This window comes from Phyllobates terribilis, unplaced genomic scaffold (genome assembly GCF_046119375.1).
Source record: "Phyllobates terribilis strain yellow unplaced genomic scaffold, ASM4611937v1 Scaffold_3__8_contigs__length_932513732, whole genome shotgun sequence".
In the NCBI taxonomy this organism is placed as follows: Eukaryota; Metazoa; Chordata; class Amphibia; order Anura; family Dendrobatidae; genus Phyllobates; species Phyllobates terribilis.
This window is the reverse complement of record NW_027362763.1, coordinates 69,242,009-69,259,312: the sequence shown is the minus strand read 5'-3', so window position 1 is coordinate 69,259,312 and position 17,304 is coordinate 69,242,009. Positions and strand designations below refer to the sequence as shown.

The window sequence follows — 17,304 nt, the reverse complement described above, 5'->3', positions numbered from 1 at the left end:
GGATTCATCTTACTGATACCCATACATTTTCGCTGATACAATACATGATGTTTCTGTCTTACAGGGCACTGTTGTTGTTCCATTGCTGCACTCTGTACTGAAAGATAAAACTTGTTTTAAGAAAGCTGACGAGTTTTATCCAGAACACTTTCTTGACTCCAATGGAAACTTCTTGAAGAACGAGGCCTTCATACCTTTCTCACTAGGTAATAACAATCTGGGGTCTGGATGATAAATACATTTAAATCAATTTAGGGAATTTTTGTGTGTGGCAGCTGCAATGGATGGCAGACAGTCATTAGATAAATGTCATGGACTTTTCTACCATATAATAATGGAGTGAGGCCTCTTTTTCCTGAGACTGGGGGAGCTGTATGCTGATCTTTATCTATATGTAAGGTCCTTCTACAAAGGTCAATCAATAATCAACAAAAATTACTTACTTGACTTATCTGACGGCCTTTTTCATGCAGTCTAAACATCATCATTTTGCCAGCACATTTCCCCATTTAAAGAGGGGATGTGAGTAAATTGCACTAAGGCTGTGTGCCCACAATGTGCTTTTTAAGCATTTCCGCAGTGGCAAAAACGCTGAAGAAACGCTTAAAAAATGCATGGTAGAAGGTCTGCCATGTTCCCCAATGATAATCCGCATGTACTGTTCACATGCTGTGGAAATTTCTGCTGCAGGCTATCATTGCGGAAGAAAACGCCGCCATTGACTTGCATTGGAACGCTTGGATTCTGCATCACTGCATCTGTACATCCGGAATCCATGCGTTTCAATGTGCGGATGGTACCCGGGTCTGGAAAAGAGGAGACTCTCCTCTGGACCTGGGTACCATAGAACCTGTAAAAAAAAAGAATAAAATAAAAAATAAATATTATATTTACCTTCTGATGGCCCCCGGTCTCTTTGTCTTCTCTTGCCGGCAGATCGCGGTAGACTGAAGGACCTGCGCCGACCTCATCTAGTCATGTGACGGGTCACGGGACGCTGATGTCGGCAGGTCCTTCAGTGTACCGCGAGCTGCCGGCAAGCTAGGACGCATCAGATAAAGACTCCGGGGGCCATCAGAAGGTAAGTATAGATTTATTTTTTTATTTTTTACCATTCTTTACAGTCACACTATATAAATCCATGCCGTTTGCATGGATTTATATAGTGTGACCAAGTTGTCAAGCACTTTCCAAGTGATGCTAAAATCACTTGGATAGCGCTTGACAACCCGCATGCGGAAATGCATGTGAAGAACGATTCACATCTGCATGTCCCTGGCAGGAAAAACGCATGTACAATCCGGGAAATCTCAGGAAAAAATCTGGAGCATTTCTGCATCATGGGCACATAGCCTAAGGATTGTTTGGTCTCCATACAGTGTTTATTGTTTGGAGGACCTCAAGTGAGGGCTGGTTGACTTTTTTTCATTATGTCCATGTAAACGTGCCTTAACAATACTGCTGTAACTAGGGCTCAAGCAGTATAATAAATCTGCAATTAACTTGCGTACCCTCTAAGAATAATAATGACTCTGTTCTTCTTGTCCCATTCTTCACAGCAGAGCTGATAATTGAGCTACAGAAAACAGGAAGCGTCAGTTAATTTGAAATGCATTAAACTCTCTTTGAGACAACCACCCAAAATTTAATCGGGAAGTGGTTTTCTCAAAGAAGATGGCCAGTATGCATAATATATAGTGAAACCAGCTTCTGCTATGAGGAAAGATGAGCATTTTAACTCAGGTAGCAGTCTGAGATGTCTCTCAAGGATGCAATTCTGAGAGCGTAATGTGGAAAGTGCTCAGCAGCTGTGCTTTCTCCACATGGTGCCGATGCCAACTTTATTACATAGCTGGCATCTGTCTTTAACAGCAGCAGCTGGAGATGAGAACTGATTGCTCCTGTTAACCATTTAGATGCTACTGTCAATCTCTAACAGCATCACTGAAATGGATCAGGTGCTGGGGCATGCGCATGGTCTTCTATGGGCTCCTCCCAATGCGATCACAGGGTAATAATGGGTTTCCATGGCAATCGGGTGCACATTAAAGGCCGCCATCAGTGCCATTTTGGCTCTCCTGCGGCTGCGCTTCATATGAGACTGTGATTTATCCTATATAATGCAGTACTATAATATTGTTTTATATAGAACAAGTGATTAGGCAATTGCAGGGTTTGCACCAATAAAAAGTGAATTAATTCCTGCATAAACACACGTCAAAATCGACAATAGGCTACCTCAAAAGGCGCAAGCTGAAGGTTTTACAATGGCCCTCACAGTCCCCTAATCTGAACATCATTGAAAATCTGTGGCTAGACTTCAAAATAACAGCGCATGCAAGATGACCCAGGAATCTCACAGAACCGGAAGAATTTTCCATGGAAGAATGGATGAAAATCCCTCAAACAAGAATTGAAAGACTCTTTACAAGCTGTGATGCTTGCAAAAGGGGTGCTACTATGTACTAACTACGTACTAACCATGCAGGCTGCCCAAACTTTTGCATCGGCCCATTTTCCTTTTTTGTAATTTTTAACATGTAAAAGATGAAAATATTTTTTTTGGCCTAAAATACAAAGGAAATGTGTCATCTTTAACTTTAGGCCTTTTAGATATCATTTCATATTCAACTCTCTTAACTATTCACAATAATAGTAAATTTGACCTCGGGTGCCCAATCTTTTACATGCCACTGTATTGGCAAAAATGAATAAATATATGTGTACATTATTTAACCTCTTAAAGAATGAGTCAGAATCTAGGAAAATATAACAACATGTTAAAACAGTATTAGAAATGTTGGGCTCATTGTAAAAACAATGTAAAAATAATAAAAATATTGTGTTAGATTTTGAGCAAGCAACATAGCTTTCCTCCAGGAGGAAAATAATTGTTTCAATAGCAACTCTCATATTCCAAGTTCACAGTCGTTTTTACATCCTATTGTTATTCAGGTCAGGTCAGGAGACTTGAGGCCATTTCAAAAATTGGCTTTAGAACTCAAATGAGTGAAATCAGCCAAAGGCCAGTATCACATGTACATCATTCAAAGCCCAAGTCTGGCCTTTGATGACCAGACCAGCCATGGATCTTCTAGCATGAACTCAACAGCTTCATAACACCTGAGAAGTTTAAGTCAAGAGACCTATGGCTGGCCCACACATCACAGTCCATACAAGGACTGTTATTCTTTTTTTTACCAGCCTAAATAAGTGTCTATCTGCTAGAATTCTACATTTCTTTCCAAAATCTAGATTTTGAGGCCTGCTAAAAACATATTATTTATAAAAAAAAACAGTGTAATTCTCTGTAAACATTTTCTTCTTTTATCTATTTCTAGGAAAGAGAAGTTGTGCTGGGGAAACATTGGCTAAAATGGAGCTCTTCCTGTTCTTCACATCATTATTACAAAACTTTACATTCCAGGCCCCTCCCGGGGCAAAATTAGACCTTACACCTTGGAAGGGGACTACAAATGCTCCGCAAACATATGAAACCTGTGCCATACCTCGCTGATACATCTTCTTTAAAAAATAGTCTATCTCAGTCACCTCAAAATTTAAAAAAAATCTGCATCCTCTGCATCAAAGCCTGAGCAAACAACCTACAGTGATGATCTGTCCTTGAAATAACCAATCACTGTGGCAATGTTGGAGTCTGCCATTTGGGAAATTCACATTTCAGTAGAATGTATCTGACAGATAGTACCAGAGCATTGTTGGTGTTTATTTGCCACACATCTGTACCTGCTGCTGAGCTGTGGTAACAGTGGATGTCTTCTTACCAACCCCACCTTTGTTCCTTTGTTCTTGGAGGAACACTATAGGAGACAATGGAGCACATTTGCCCCTTTGTTCTGCTACGTGACATGGTCCTAACCCTTGTAAACCCACCAACTACAGACGGATGGTTCATCTTAAGAAATTTTCCCAGAAATCTCTTAAATTGTTTAATGGTAATGTAAACATGGTAAATTACATATGAATAAAGCTGATATTTTTCTTATTTTTGCACCTTTCACTTTTATATGTTAGAATTATTTTTAGTATCTATTTCAAAATATGAAGTGGGGTTGGGTTCTTATCTTTAGATCATATGAATATCAACATGTGATGATACTAAATTGGTTTTAAAGGCCCATCCTTAGGATGCCCATTAATGATGAGCGAGCACTAAAATGCTCGGGTACTCATTGCTCGGGTCGAGCAAATTGGAATACTCGAGTGCTCGACCCCAGCAACGAGCCCAATGTAAGTCTATGGGAAACTCGAGCATTTTCCAGGCTGCTCCCCCCGGCGGTCTGCAGAGGGCCTAAAAATTAACCAAATCGATGGGAACAGTGCTCAAATGACATGGGAACAGCATGGGGAAGACGCATGGAAGCATCTCTGACTCCCAGATCACTGCTGTCAGCAACGTCAGAGTATTATGCCACTTTTACGAACAATAAAAGATACAAAAACGAAACCAAAATGGATTTTCCTGGGAAATATGTTAAGGAACATCCTTTCCAGGGTAATGACATGTATATAAGGCAAAATAAATAACCATAAAAAAAATACTCCTTCACACCTTGGGCTATGTTCACACGTAGCATTTTTGATGAGTTTTTGCACTTTTGAATTGCTTTCAACCAAGACAAATGCATTCACCAGGAAATGTAATTTTAACATTTTACAACCTTATCTGGCCATGTGGTGTGTGACACATCATCAGACACATGCATACAGTGCTGAAAAGACATGGGAGCAGCATGGGGAAGACCTCCCAGGTCACTACCTAGAAGTGTGCCCATAATAAGTGATCCTGGGCGCATGAGAAGATGCCCCCCCCATGCACCTGTCGTTGCAGACTTGCAACAATCACCATCCACGTCCTTGTCTGACTGCAGCGTTCAGTTGTCCCTACCCCATTCCTTGGAATTCAAGCGCAAGGATGCAGGCAGCCACACACCCACCCACAGGCTGTAATACTATACTGCCAAATTTTTGACAGCTGCTTGCACTTGAAATGTGGCCTTTTAGGCTCGGGGAGGCGGAAGCTTTTCGCAAAATTATGCCGGCAGCGGCCGGGTGTCCATACTCGGTCCCCAGCCGCCACTATATTTCCCGGTATCGCCTCCACCTTCTACAAGCACGGGTCCCACAACATTACCTGTGCCCTCCCCAGTGCACTTACTGGGAAGGACCGCCTAACCACAAACATGTGGACAGGTGAATGTGGCCAGGGACGGTACGGAGCCAGTCCACAACTTTTGTTGCTAAGAGTTGTATTTAGCTCGATGAAAGGACTGGCATAGAGGGAAACCGTATGTACCCTGCGTGTCATTTCTCCCAGGAAGTCCAGTAATTGAGCTTGTTGCAGAAGCAATGGCAGCCTGTCCAACATCAACTCGCACTTGTCGGTGGTGCTTTGACACACACACATATCTTTCTTTGCGCATTTAATTTCTTGAATACAGAGTTGGACAATTGCCTGATCTGTAATGTATTTTGAGAAATAACATGCATAAGCATGGCCGATCCACATTAAAAAAGCAGCCATAGAGTGTCCGGGAACCTTCCCCCACACTTTTCTTAGCCAGGGTTGCTTTTCAGCAGGGTTGAAAGGGCCCACCAGAGAACCAGAGACTCCTCCGGCTGGCCCTGGCTTCTCTTTCAGGAGAGTTTATAGTGTTGAGGTGAGGCCATGATGATGATAGAGGCCACCATCTGCTTAGTTTTCTAACACTTGCATCCAGCACTACACTACTCCACACCGGCAGGAGGGGCAAGATGCGTCGCTCTCCTGCTGAGCCCTGTCCCTGGCTGGAGTGGGGGGAACCAAAGTAGGACAAACCCTGTAGTGGGTGTGGGTGGAGGAAGTAGTTCAAGGGAGCTCAGTAGAAGTGATATAAAAGAGAGGGTGGAACATTTTAGAGGAGGTCAGAGTGAGTGAGAGGAAGAGTTAGGAGCAGAAGCTCTGCAGGAGCTCTGCTTAGGGGAAGCGTGGGCCTGAGAGAGGAGGTCCAGGAGAAGGAGAGGAGGAAGGAACAGGAGCAGAAAGAAGGCTCCAGGAGTAAAGAAGAAAGGATCCAAGGGGTACAGGCAGTGCTGGAGGCCACCAGTATGCCTGAGTCTACCAGGCGGTGGAGGGATCGGGACGCAGAGGGGACTTCCCCTAACTAGTGAGAATTGCAATGTTCAACTAGGTAACCGGAGGGTGCAGCATTTCAGGTGCTGCAGCCAAAAGCCACATCAAACTTACCGAAAAGGTGACCATAGAGGATCCAGGGGACAGAGAAGACGTCGCCCGACAAGGTCCGCGGTCACTGGATTGGGACACTGGGTGTGAGGTGCAGGGAGACAGATAGAAGGAACACACAGAAGGGGGTCCTGTTATGTACTCCGGAGGTACCGGAGGGTTTGCTGAACCCCTCCCTGAGTAAGCACAGGATGACGTGGGAAGTTATGATCTGCAGTTGTTACCAGGAGCAAAGTAAGAACTGTGAGTAAATCCGGAAGACTGCACCCCACTGTCTCTGTGAATTATTACTGCACCATCATCCCCAGCACTTCACTGCACAGCAACATCTATAACATCAACATCTACACTGCCCTGGAGCTAAGCTCTGCCTGTGGAGAGCTGAACCAACTCTGCTGCACTAACATCAGCTCCAGAGGACCTGCTCTGCAGCAGCGGCTCCCTTTAGCCACATACCACAGGTGGCGTCATGAACTGTATATAAGAACTTTAATTCCCCTGTAAATATCCCCTTTTATTGACCGCCCTGGGTTACGGACCGGGTCACCGCCACTGTGACATCTCCCCTAGCAATGACCGGCCCGGGGCCAAGTACCCCACGGCCCAGGTGCCTGATCATGCTGGTGGTGGTCAGGCTGGTCGTTTTGCCACCCCTGCTGATGCTGGCCTGGCAGGTGGTGCAAATGGCCTTTTTGGGGTTATTGGCAGAATCTTTAAAAGACAACCAGACTCGGGAAGATCTAACAGTTGTACTGGCAATTTCCTTCCTGTTGGTGTTACGGGGAACGGTTACCTGCCTTCAGTCTGCGACCACCACACTGCTGCTTCCAGCCTGTTGGGGTGCTCTGCCTCCCTCCCCCTGTGTGCTGCTGTCCTCGCTCTGCATGTCCTCCTGTCAGGTTGGGCCAGTTACTATATCATCCACCACCTCGTCTTCCACTTCCGCACTCTGGTCCTCCTCCTTACTTTCTGGCAATTGTGTCTCATCATCGTCCACCTCTTGTGACACTTTCTCACTGTCGCCTTCGTGTGACCGTGGCTGCTCAAATATTTGGGCATTGCTACACGCGATCTCCTCTTGCCCCACTTCAAATGGACCGTGCGAGAGGCCCGAATCTATAAATGGAAAGTGAACAGTTCTTCAGAATGTACATGTGTGGGATCAGTTGTCTCTGGGTACTCGGCATGGTGGGAGGAAGGAGGATCAGGGTGAGGAATATGCGGTCCAGACTAACGGCTACTGAGACTTTACGGTGTGGAAGACGGTGGTGGTGGTGGTGGCTAAGTGACTGGAAGCATTATCCGCTATCCAACCAACAACCTTTTGACACTACTCTGGGTTCAATAGTGGTGTGCTGCGGTCCCCTAGAAATTGGGACAGGAAGGTCAGGCGAGAAGATGTGGGTGTTTGTTGTGGCACAATTTCGGCTTGCCCACGGCCTTGTCCTCTGCCTCTGCATGCACCATTACCATCACGTCCCATTTCCCGTCCCTTGCCACGTGCCTTGCCCATTTTAAATGGAGGACAGTTTCTTCCACGCTCACTACAAATGACTGAGTTTGGAGCAAACTTATATGTGATCCGTGTGATAGAGAAAACAGAGTCCACAACTCTTCAGCATTGTGCGGTTTTTCACCTAACTATATTAGCTTACATTTCTGTTTTTTTCAGTCAAGATGGGGTGCAGAGTGTACTTTAAAGAGAAAAAAAATAAACTTTTTAGAATTTACCAAATGGCTGCAGTGAAACAAAGAGTGAAAAATGTAAAGGGGTCTGAATGCTTTCCGTACTCATTGTAGTTTAGATTGATAGGATCCTGTGTGGCTGGGAATTCGACCTTCCAGCAGATCAATCGTTTTTGCTAATAGTGAGGTCCAGACAGAGGCTGCAGGCCACATTTCTGCATAGAACTCTGCTGTGCCCTGCTTATATTGTGCTCCTTGCACAAGTACACCTTTGAAACTCTATTTTTTTCTGTTCCTATCGTGCTACATTAAACAAACCACATCTGACCTTTTAATTCTTCTGCGCTGAGATTCAGCTGTTTCCAGGGCTCCACATATAGCAGGTCACATCTCAGCTTAAATTTTTTAGCTCATTTATTCTGCTGTATCCCGGCCTCGTCCACAGTAAAAAATCTTATTTCTTCTGTTACTAATGTGATACAGCAGGCCACATCTCAGCTTGAAATTTTTTTACACATATATTCTACTGTATACAGGCCTCGTCCATAGTAAAAAATCTATTTTTTTCTGTTACTAACGTGAAACAGCAGGCCACATCTCAGTTTCAAATTTTTTGGCACATATATACTGCTGTATACAGGCCTCGTCCAAAGTAAAAATTCAATTTTCTTCTGTTATTAACATGACACAGCAGGCTACATCTCAGCTTGTAATCTTTTGGTTCATATATTTTACTACATACAGGCCTCATTCACAGTAAAAAACAATCTAATTTCTTCTTTTACTAACGTGATACAGCAGGCCACATCTCAGCTTGTAATTTTTTGGTGCATATATTCTGCTTTTTACAGGCCTCATCCACAGTAAAAAATCTAATTTATTCTGTTATTAACATGATACAGCAGGTCACATCTCAGCTTGTAATTTTATGGTGCATACACACTGCTCAAAAAAAGGGAACACTTAAACAACAGAATATAACTTCTGTGAAATCAATCTGTCCACTTAGGAAGTAACACTGATTGACAATCAATTTCACTGCTGTTGTGCAAATGGAATAGACAATAGATGGAAATTATTGGCAATTAGCAAGACACCCTCAATAAAGTAGTGGTTCTGCAGGTGGGGACCACAGACCACATCTCAGTACCAAAGCTTTCTGGCTGATGTTTTGGTCACTTTTGAATGTTGGTTGTGCGTTCACACTCGTGGTAGCATGAGACGGACTCTACAACCCACAGAAGATGCTCAGGTAGTGCAGCTCATCTAGGATGGCACATCAATGCGAGCTGTGGCAAGAAGGTTTGCTGTGTCTGTCAGCGTAGTGTCCAGAGGCTGGAGACGCTGCCAGGAGACAGGCAAGTACACCAGGAGATTTGTAGGGGGCCGTAGGAGGGCAAGAACCCAGCAGCAGGACCGCTACCTCCGCCTTTGTGCAAGGAGGAACAGGAGGAGCACTGCCAGAGCCCTGCAAAATGACATCCAGCAGGCCACAAATATGCATGTGTCTGCACAAATAGTTAGAAACTAACTCCATGAGGGTGGTATGAGGGCCCGATGTCCACAGATGGGGGTTGTGCTCACAGCCCAACACCGTGCAGGACGCTTGGCATTTGCCACAGAACACCAGGATTGGCAAGGTCGCCACTGGCACCCTGTGCTCTTCACAGATGAAAGCAGGTTCACACTGAGCACATGTGACAGACGTGACAGAGTCTGGAGATGCCATGGAGAGCAATCTGCTGCCTGCAACATCCTTCAGCCTGACCGGTTTGGCAGTTGGTCAGTAATGGTGTGGGGTGGCATTTCTTTGGAGGGCCGCACAGCCCTCCATGTGCTTGCCAGAGGTAGCCTGACTGCCATTAGGTACCGAGATGAGAACCTCAGACTCCTTGTGAGACCATATGCTGTTGCGGTTGTCCTGGGTTCCTCCTAATGCAGGACAATGCCAGACCTCATGTGGCTGGAGTGTGTCAGCAGTTCCTGCAAGATGAAGGCATTGAAGCTATGGATTGGCCCGCCCATTTTCCAGACCTGAATCCGATTGAGCACATCTGGGACATCATGTCTCGCTCCATCCATCAACGTCACGTTGTACCATAGACTGTCCAGGAGTAGGCGGATGCTTTAGTCCAGGTCTGGCAGGAGATCCCACAGGAGAACATCCGCAACCTCATCAGTAGCATGCCCAGGTGTTGTAGGGAGGTCATCCAGGCACATGAAGGCCACACACAATACTGAGCCTCATTTTGACTTGTTTTAAGGACATTACATCAAAGTTGGATCAGCCTGTAGTGTGTTTTCCACTTTAATTTTGGGGGTGACTCCAAATCCAGGCCTCCATTGGTTAATAAATTTGATTTCCATTGATGATTTTTGTGTGATTTTGTTGTCAGCACATTCAACTTTGTACAGAACAAAGTATTCAATGAGAATATTTCATTCATTCAGATCTAAGATGTGTTATTTGAGTGTTCCCTTTATTTTTTTGAGCAGTGTATCTTACTGTATCCAGGCCTCATTCACAGTAAAAAATCTAATTTCTTCTGTTACTAACGTGATACAGCAGGCCACACCTCAGCTTGAAATTTTCTGGTGCATATATTCTACTGTACCGAGGCCTCGTGATACAGCAGGTCACATTTAAGCTTGTAATTTTCTGACGTATATATTCTACTGTATACAGGCCTCGCCCACAGTTAAAAAAAATCTAATTTCTTCTGTTATTAGCAGGCCACATCTGTGGGAATAGGCTTGGTGTTCAAGGTATATGTGGGGTAGGTGGTAATGCTAGTAAAAGCTCTAGTGAACCAACACCGTCACGTCCTATCCAAAGACAACTGACAACTTCTGTTACTGAATGGGCTACTCCACTCCCTTTCTTTGGCAGCTACACAGCAGTATGCCTGGTACATGAGGGCCAGAAAGAGCATCTGCTCTAGTGGATGGCAAACTCTGCATTAAGTGGCCTCTCCTCCTCCACCTAACTTTGCACACAGTACAGTCCTCAGAGGTGGCACCCCAATTACCCTTGTTTCCCCCCCTGTCACAACTCTCCAACAGCCCAATTGACTGCAGCGTACCACAAATAGGCAAGTCTGCAGCGCTTTTCACATATTCCATGCCATGGGCATCAGAGGTCTGCTCCAAAGATTCACAGACTCAAGAGGAAAAAAGAATCTGCACCGATGTCCAAATTTTTTTAGGTTGGATCTGGGACAGGAGGAAGTAGGGTCTGAGCAGAATTCAGACCCTCGTCACCAGACGTTAACCACCGTAGAGGAGTTGATCCTCATGAGACTCAGATTCCTGAGGTGCATGCGGACTGTACTGTGCTGTCAGGGCAGGAAGAGGAAGAGGGTGACTTTCAGAACAAGGAAGGGGAGAATAGAGAGGATGATGATGAAATTGTAGATCCCACTAGGTGTGAAACCAGAGGTATGCAGCTGAGTATCTCATCTGTGGAGGTGGAGGAGGTGAAAGACCAGGAGTTTACGTCACCGTAAAAAATATGAATCTGTCAAAGAATGCATGGACAAAAGCTATCCAGATAAAAACTGTTGAAGAGATGTGCCTATGTGTCCAGAATGAACACTCATTTACAGCAGATGACAGCGATATAACAGAACAAAAAACACGACAAGATGTCCAAAAGCAAGAATTTGACTTGGCCTCTGAAACATTTTGTGATGAATTTTAAAAGATTGTGAAGTGGAATTTAAAAAAATTTTGGCAGATGAGGCCCTGTACCACGACTACCGCGTACACACAAATGAAACAGTAAAACTGCAAACAGAAAATAAAATATAAATTATGCTTGATTTGATAAATTTCTGAAATCAGATAAGCATAAAATATATGAATCTTTCATTGAAGGTAGGGAAAGAAGCTATCATGTTGTGGACTGTAGAAGAGATGTACAGTACAGACCAAAAGTTTGGACACACCTTCTCATTTAAAGATTTTTCTGTATTTTCATGACTATGAAAATTGTACATTCACACTGAAGGCATCAAAACTATGAATTAACACATGTGGAATTATATACTTAACAAAAAAGTGTGAAACAACTGAAAATATGTCTTATATTCTAGGTTCTTCAAAGTAGCCACCTTTTGCTTTGATGACTGCTTTGCACACTCTTGGCATTCTCTTCATGAGCTTCAAGAGGTAGTCACCGTAAATGGTCTTCCAACAATCTTGAATGAGTTCCCAGAGATGCTTAGCACTTGTTGGCCCTTTTGCCTTCACTCTGCGGTCCAGCTCACCCCAAACCATCTCGATTGGGTTCAGGTCTGGTGACTGTGAAGGCCAGATCATCTGGAGTAGCACCCCATCACTCTCCTTCTTGGTCAAATAGCCCTTACACAGCCTGGAGTTGTGCTTGGGGTCATAGTCCTGTTGTAAAATAAATGATTGTTCAACTAAAAGCAAACCGGATGGCATAGCATGCCGCTGCAAGGTGCTGTGGTAGCCATACTGGTTCATTATGCCTTCAATTTTGAATAAATCCCCAACAGTGTCACTAGCAAAGCACCCCCACACCATCACACCTCCTCCTCCATGCTTCACGGTGGGAACCAGGCATGTAGAGTCCATCTGTTCACCTTTTCTGCGTCGCACAAAGACACGGTGGTTGGAACCAAAAACCAAAAATCTTAAATTTGGACTCATCAGATCAAAGCACAGATTTCCACTGGTCTAATGTCCATTCCTTGTGTTCCTTAACCCAAACAAGTCTCTTCTGCTTGTTGCCTGTCCTTAGCAGTGGTTTCCTTGCAGCTATTTTACCATGAAGGCCTGCTGCACAAAGTCTCCTCTTAACAGTTGTTGAAGAGATATGCCTGCTGCTAGAACGCTGTGTGGCATTGACCTGGTCTCTAATCTGAGCTGCTGTTAACCAGCGATTTCTGAGGCTGGTGACTCGGATAAACTTATCCTCAGAAGCAGAGGTGACTCTTGGTCTTCCTTTCCTGGGGCGGTCCTCATGTGAGCCACTTTCTTTGTAGCGCTTGATGGTTTTTGCAACTGCACTTGGGGACACTTTCAAAGTTTTCCATATTTTTCGCACTGACTGACTTTCATTTCTTAAAGTAATGAGGGCCACTCGTTTTTCTTTACTTAGCTGCTTTTTTCTTGCCATAATACAAATTCTAGCAGTCTATTCAGTAGGACTATCAGCTGTGTATCCACCTGACTTCTGCACAACACAACTGCTGGTCCCAACCCCATTTATAAGGCAAGAAATCCCACTTATTGAACCTGACAGGGCAAACCTGTGAAGTGAAAACCATTTCCGGTGACTACCTCTTGAAGCTCATCAAGAGAATGCCAAGAGTGTGCAAAGCAGTCATCAAAGCAAAAGGTGGCTACTTTGAAGAACCTAGAATATAAGACATATTTTCAGTAGTTTCACACTTTTTTGTTAAGTATATAATTCCACATGTGTTAATTCATAGTTTTGATGTCTTCAGTGTGAATGTACAATTTTCAAAGTCATGAAAATACAGAAAAATCTTTAAATGAGAAGGTGTCTCCAAACTTTTGGTCTGTACTGTATGTGACTAAAATGAGCACTCATTTCAAGCAGATGATACCGATATGACTCAACAAGAAACAAAATATCACAAAAAGCAAGAACTTGATGGCCATGTCCATGTCCATTATTTGACGCTCTCCTCATTTTTTGAAGTGATTTTTAGGCAAAGTACTCCCACAGACACGATTGCAGATTAGAAAAATGTGTTTTTACACACAGTACTAACACAAACATGGGTGCATAAGAGTAGAAACATTTGTTTTTATCCACATTACTCTCAGAGACATGGGTGCATAAAAGTAGAAAAAAACTTTTTGATGCACATAACTCACACAGATACAGTTGCAGATTAGAAAAACTTTTGGATACACACAGTAATATCACAGACAAGGGTGCAGAGTACACATAGAAAGTGTTTTTGTAAAACTGCGCACACAGAAAACCTAATACTGTCCCTCACTACAGCTGCATCATGTACCTACACTAAGCAGATTAGAAATAAAAAATAATCTTGAACCAGGAGGAACACTTCCAAGTGGAAGAGGAGGTTGACGTTGCGGTGTAGGTGTAGGTGGAAGAAACAAGGGAAGAGTAATCCAACACTGTTTTGGTTGTTTGTTTGTTTTTTTTTGGGGGGGGGTATTTATTTATAGTGTTTTTCTATTTTTTCAAGTTTTTTGTTTGTTTTATTTTTTTTATAGAACAATCTTCAAAGAACATATATCAAAAACTAGCAATCTAGAACCAAGAGGCATAGGTCCAAGTGAAGGAAGAGGTGGAGGTGTTGATATAGGTGGGAGAGGCAAGAAAGGAGTAATCCAACATTGATTGTGTTTTATGTTTCTTGTTTTTAATTAATTTATTTTTTCTTGTTTTTTTTTTAGGGAACTGGCTTAAAAGAACATAGAATCATCCCTAAATAAACTAATTAAACCAACACGCTACAACCAATGGGCAGAGGTCCAACTGGAGCAGGAGGTGGAGGAGGTAGAAATGGCAGTGTTAGTGGAAGAGGCGGAGGAGGTAGACAACACTGTTTTTGTTTTTTTTTTATTTGGGGATGAAGCACCCAAATGAAACTAATGGCAAATAGAGTTGAATACTGGCTTGGTGCGGCTGGTATAGTTGTCTAGTCATCCAAATATATGGACAAGTCTTGTGGGATCCATGCCTAGTTTATTTTAAGGAATGTTAACTTCTCCACTTTTTCTGTGGACAACCGGATGCACCTGTCTGTCATCACACCCCCTGCCATGCTAAACACATGTCCCGACAGTACACTTGCCCCAAGGCAGACCTGCACCTCCAAGGCATAAAGGGCACGCTTAGGTCATGTGTCCAATTTGAAGACAAATAAATTAAATGGGGCAGACCCATCAGTTACTATCTGGAGACTTGTGGACACGTACTCTTATACCATGTTGTTGTAACGCTGTCTCTTGCTAATACAGACCATTTCCGATGGTGCCGCCAGATGTTGTTGAGTGCTCATAAAGTTTTGCCACATTTCGGCCATGCTAACCCTATCTTCTGAGGTGGTGGTGGTGCCCCAGCTGCTTTGGTGACTTCTTGTGTTCTTCCACTGAGCTCCCGCTCTCAGATAGGAAAGTCATCAGTAGTTTCTCTACCGTCCTGCGCTTGTATTCACGCATTTGTGATCCAGCTCCAGTAACGGAAAGAATGCTAGATTGTTCTTGTAGCGTGGATCCAGAAGGGTGGCCACCCAGTAATCAGAACTGGTAATAATACGGGCAACTCAGTGGTTGTTGCACAGGCACAGCAGCATATATTGGCTCATGTGTGCTAGGCTGCCCAGAGAGACTGACAAGCTGTCCTAGGTGGGAGGTGTATCGTCTGAGTCCTCTGTATCACCCCCAGCCATGTTTCAGTGATGCTGTTAACTGTTTGAGTGCCACTCTGCTGTGAAAATGGTTGTTCCTCCTCCTCATCATCATCTTCCCAAACTGTCCCCTGGCTGTCCAGTTGGATACCTCCTCTTCCTCCTGTGCTACAAACTCATCCATCACAGCCTGAATTGTTTTTTCCAGCAGGCATATAAGTGTTATAGTAAGGCTGATTAAGGCGTCATCACCACTGTCTATATTGGTGGAGTATTTGAAGCAGTGAAACACGGCACACACGTCGCACATGGAAGCACACTCATTGGTGATGAAGTGTTGTTCCGCCGAGCGACTCAGTCATGCGCGCTTCAGCTGAAACTCCACTAACGCGTTCTTTTTCTCACCCAGTCTCTCCAGCATATGCATGGTGGAGTTTCACCTTGTTGGAACGTTTCATATGATTCGGTGAGCGGGAAGACAGAAGTGACGTTGCAGTCCAAAAGGCAAGCAGCAGGATGAGAACGCCAAAGGTGCATACATACTGCATGCACTTTCAGCAGCAGCTCCGATATATGTGGGTAGTTTTTCAAGAAGCTCTGAACCACAAAGTTCAACACATGCACCAGGCAAGGGATGTTCATCAAACTTGCTAGGCTCAGAGCTGCTATGAGATTTTGCCCTTAATCGCACACCACCAGGCTGCTCTTGAGTTTCACCTGCACCAACCACTCATCTGTCTGCTGTTTGATCCCAGTCCACAGCTCCTGTGCATTGTGGGATTTGTTCCCCAAAAAGATAAGTTTGAGAACAGCCTGCTGTTGTTTCCCCCTGGCTGTGCTGAAATTGGTGGAGCAGGTCTTACTGTGAATGGATGAGGAGGCGGTGGAGGAAGCAGAGTAGGAGGGGGAAGCAACCTGGACAGAGAAACATCCAGCAATCCTTGGTGGTGGTAGCTCATAGGCTAGAACGCCTTCTGCCTCTGTCCCAGATGCCACTAAATTTACCCTATGGGCAGTAAGAGAGATGTAGAATCCCTTGCCATGCTTACTGGTCCATGTATCCAGCAAGTGCACACCTGATTTTGTCCTCAACATGTGTGTGCAGGGCTAGAATGGCACACCTGGAAAAGTAGTGGCTGCTGGGAAAAACGTATAGTGGGACAGCCTCCGCCATCAATTTTTTTAAATTATCTGTCTCCAACAGCCGAAATGACAGCATTTCAAAGGCCAGTAATTTGGAAATGGTTTCATTCAGAACCATGGCTCATGGGTGGCTAAGGGGCTATCTACTCTTTCTCTCAAGGGTTTGGTGGATGGAAAGCTGAACACTTCCATGGAACGGTGCTCTCTGACACTTGTGGTGGTGGAGGTGTTGTTGTTACATCCTCTCTTTACGGAAGGCAGGTGGCCCTGTTGATTGTGAGCAGGAGGAAGAGTCAAAGAGCAGCAGAAGAGGGAGCAGGAAGAAGCTCAGATCTGTCATGCTTTATAAGGCGTGTACTCAAGTGCACCTCATGCTTGTAATTCAGTAGCCTTGTCATGCAGATGGTGCTCAGGTTCAGAAGATTTATGCCTCACTTCAGGATCTGACAGCAAAGTGTGCAAATCACCTGTCACTTGTCAACAATTCATTCCCTGAAGAAATGCCATGCCAGGGAGCTCTTTTGAGCTGGCTTTGGTGTGCTGATTTCAATGGTATGGTTGGCAGTAGCAACTGACATACTGGCTAGGGGCCACCTTCTGTGCCTTTGTACCCTGGTCCCTCTTTTGCAGTGCTGCTGTGGCAGTGTTGGTTCCTCTGAACTATGCAAGCCACTAGGATGGCCTTTGCTCCATGTGGGGTCTAGGATCTCATCATCTCCTGCCTTATCTTCCAGTCACTCATCACCCCTGCCCTCCTTGTCGGTCTGCACACAGCCAAAAGATGCAGCAGTTGGCAACTATGTTTCCTCATCCTCTGACATGTGCTGTGGTAGTCCACTGACCGTATGCACT

At 44.4% G+C, this 17,304-nt stretch overlaps 1 protein-coding gene and 1 long non-coding RNA gene across 3 annotated transcripts in view; one reads left to right on the top strand and one right to left on the bottom strand.

Moving 5' to 3' along the window:
• LOC141258827 (cytochrome P450 2K1-like) overlaps positions 1-4,006 on the top strand; it is a 40,695-nt gene extending 36,689 nt beyond the window's left edge. Inside the window, exons 9-10 of the mRNA XM_073673993.1 lie at positions 65-206; positions 3,342-4,006. Coding sequence (XP_073530094.1) covers positions 65-206; positions 3,342-3,517 — 318 coding nt within the window. The 3' untranslated portion in view covers positions 3,518-4,006. The remainder of the gene's footprint in view (positions 1-64; positions 207-3,341) is intronic.
• The window catches only part of LOC141258830 (uncharacterized), a 153,384-nt gene that overhangs the window by 41,082 nt on the left and 94,998 nt on the right, over positions 1-17,304 (bottom strand). The window lies entirely within an intron of this gene.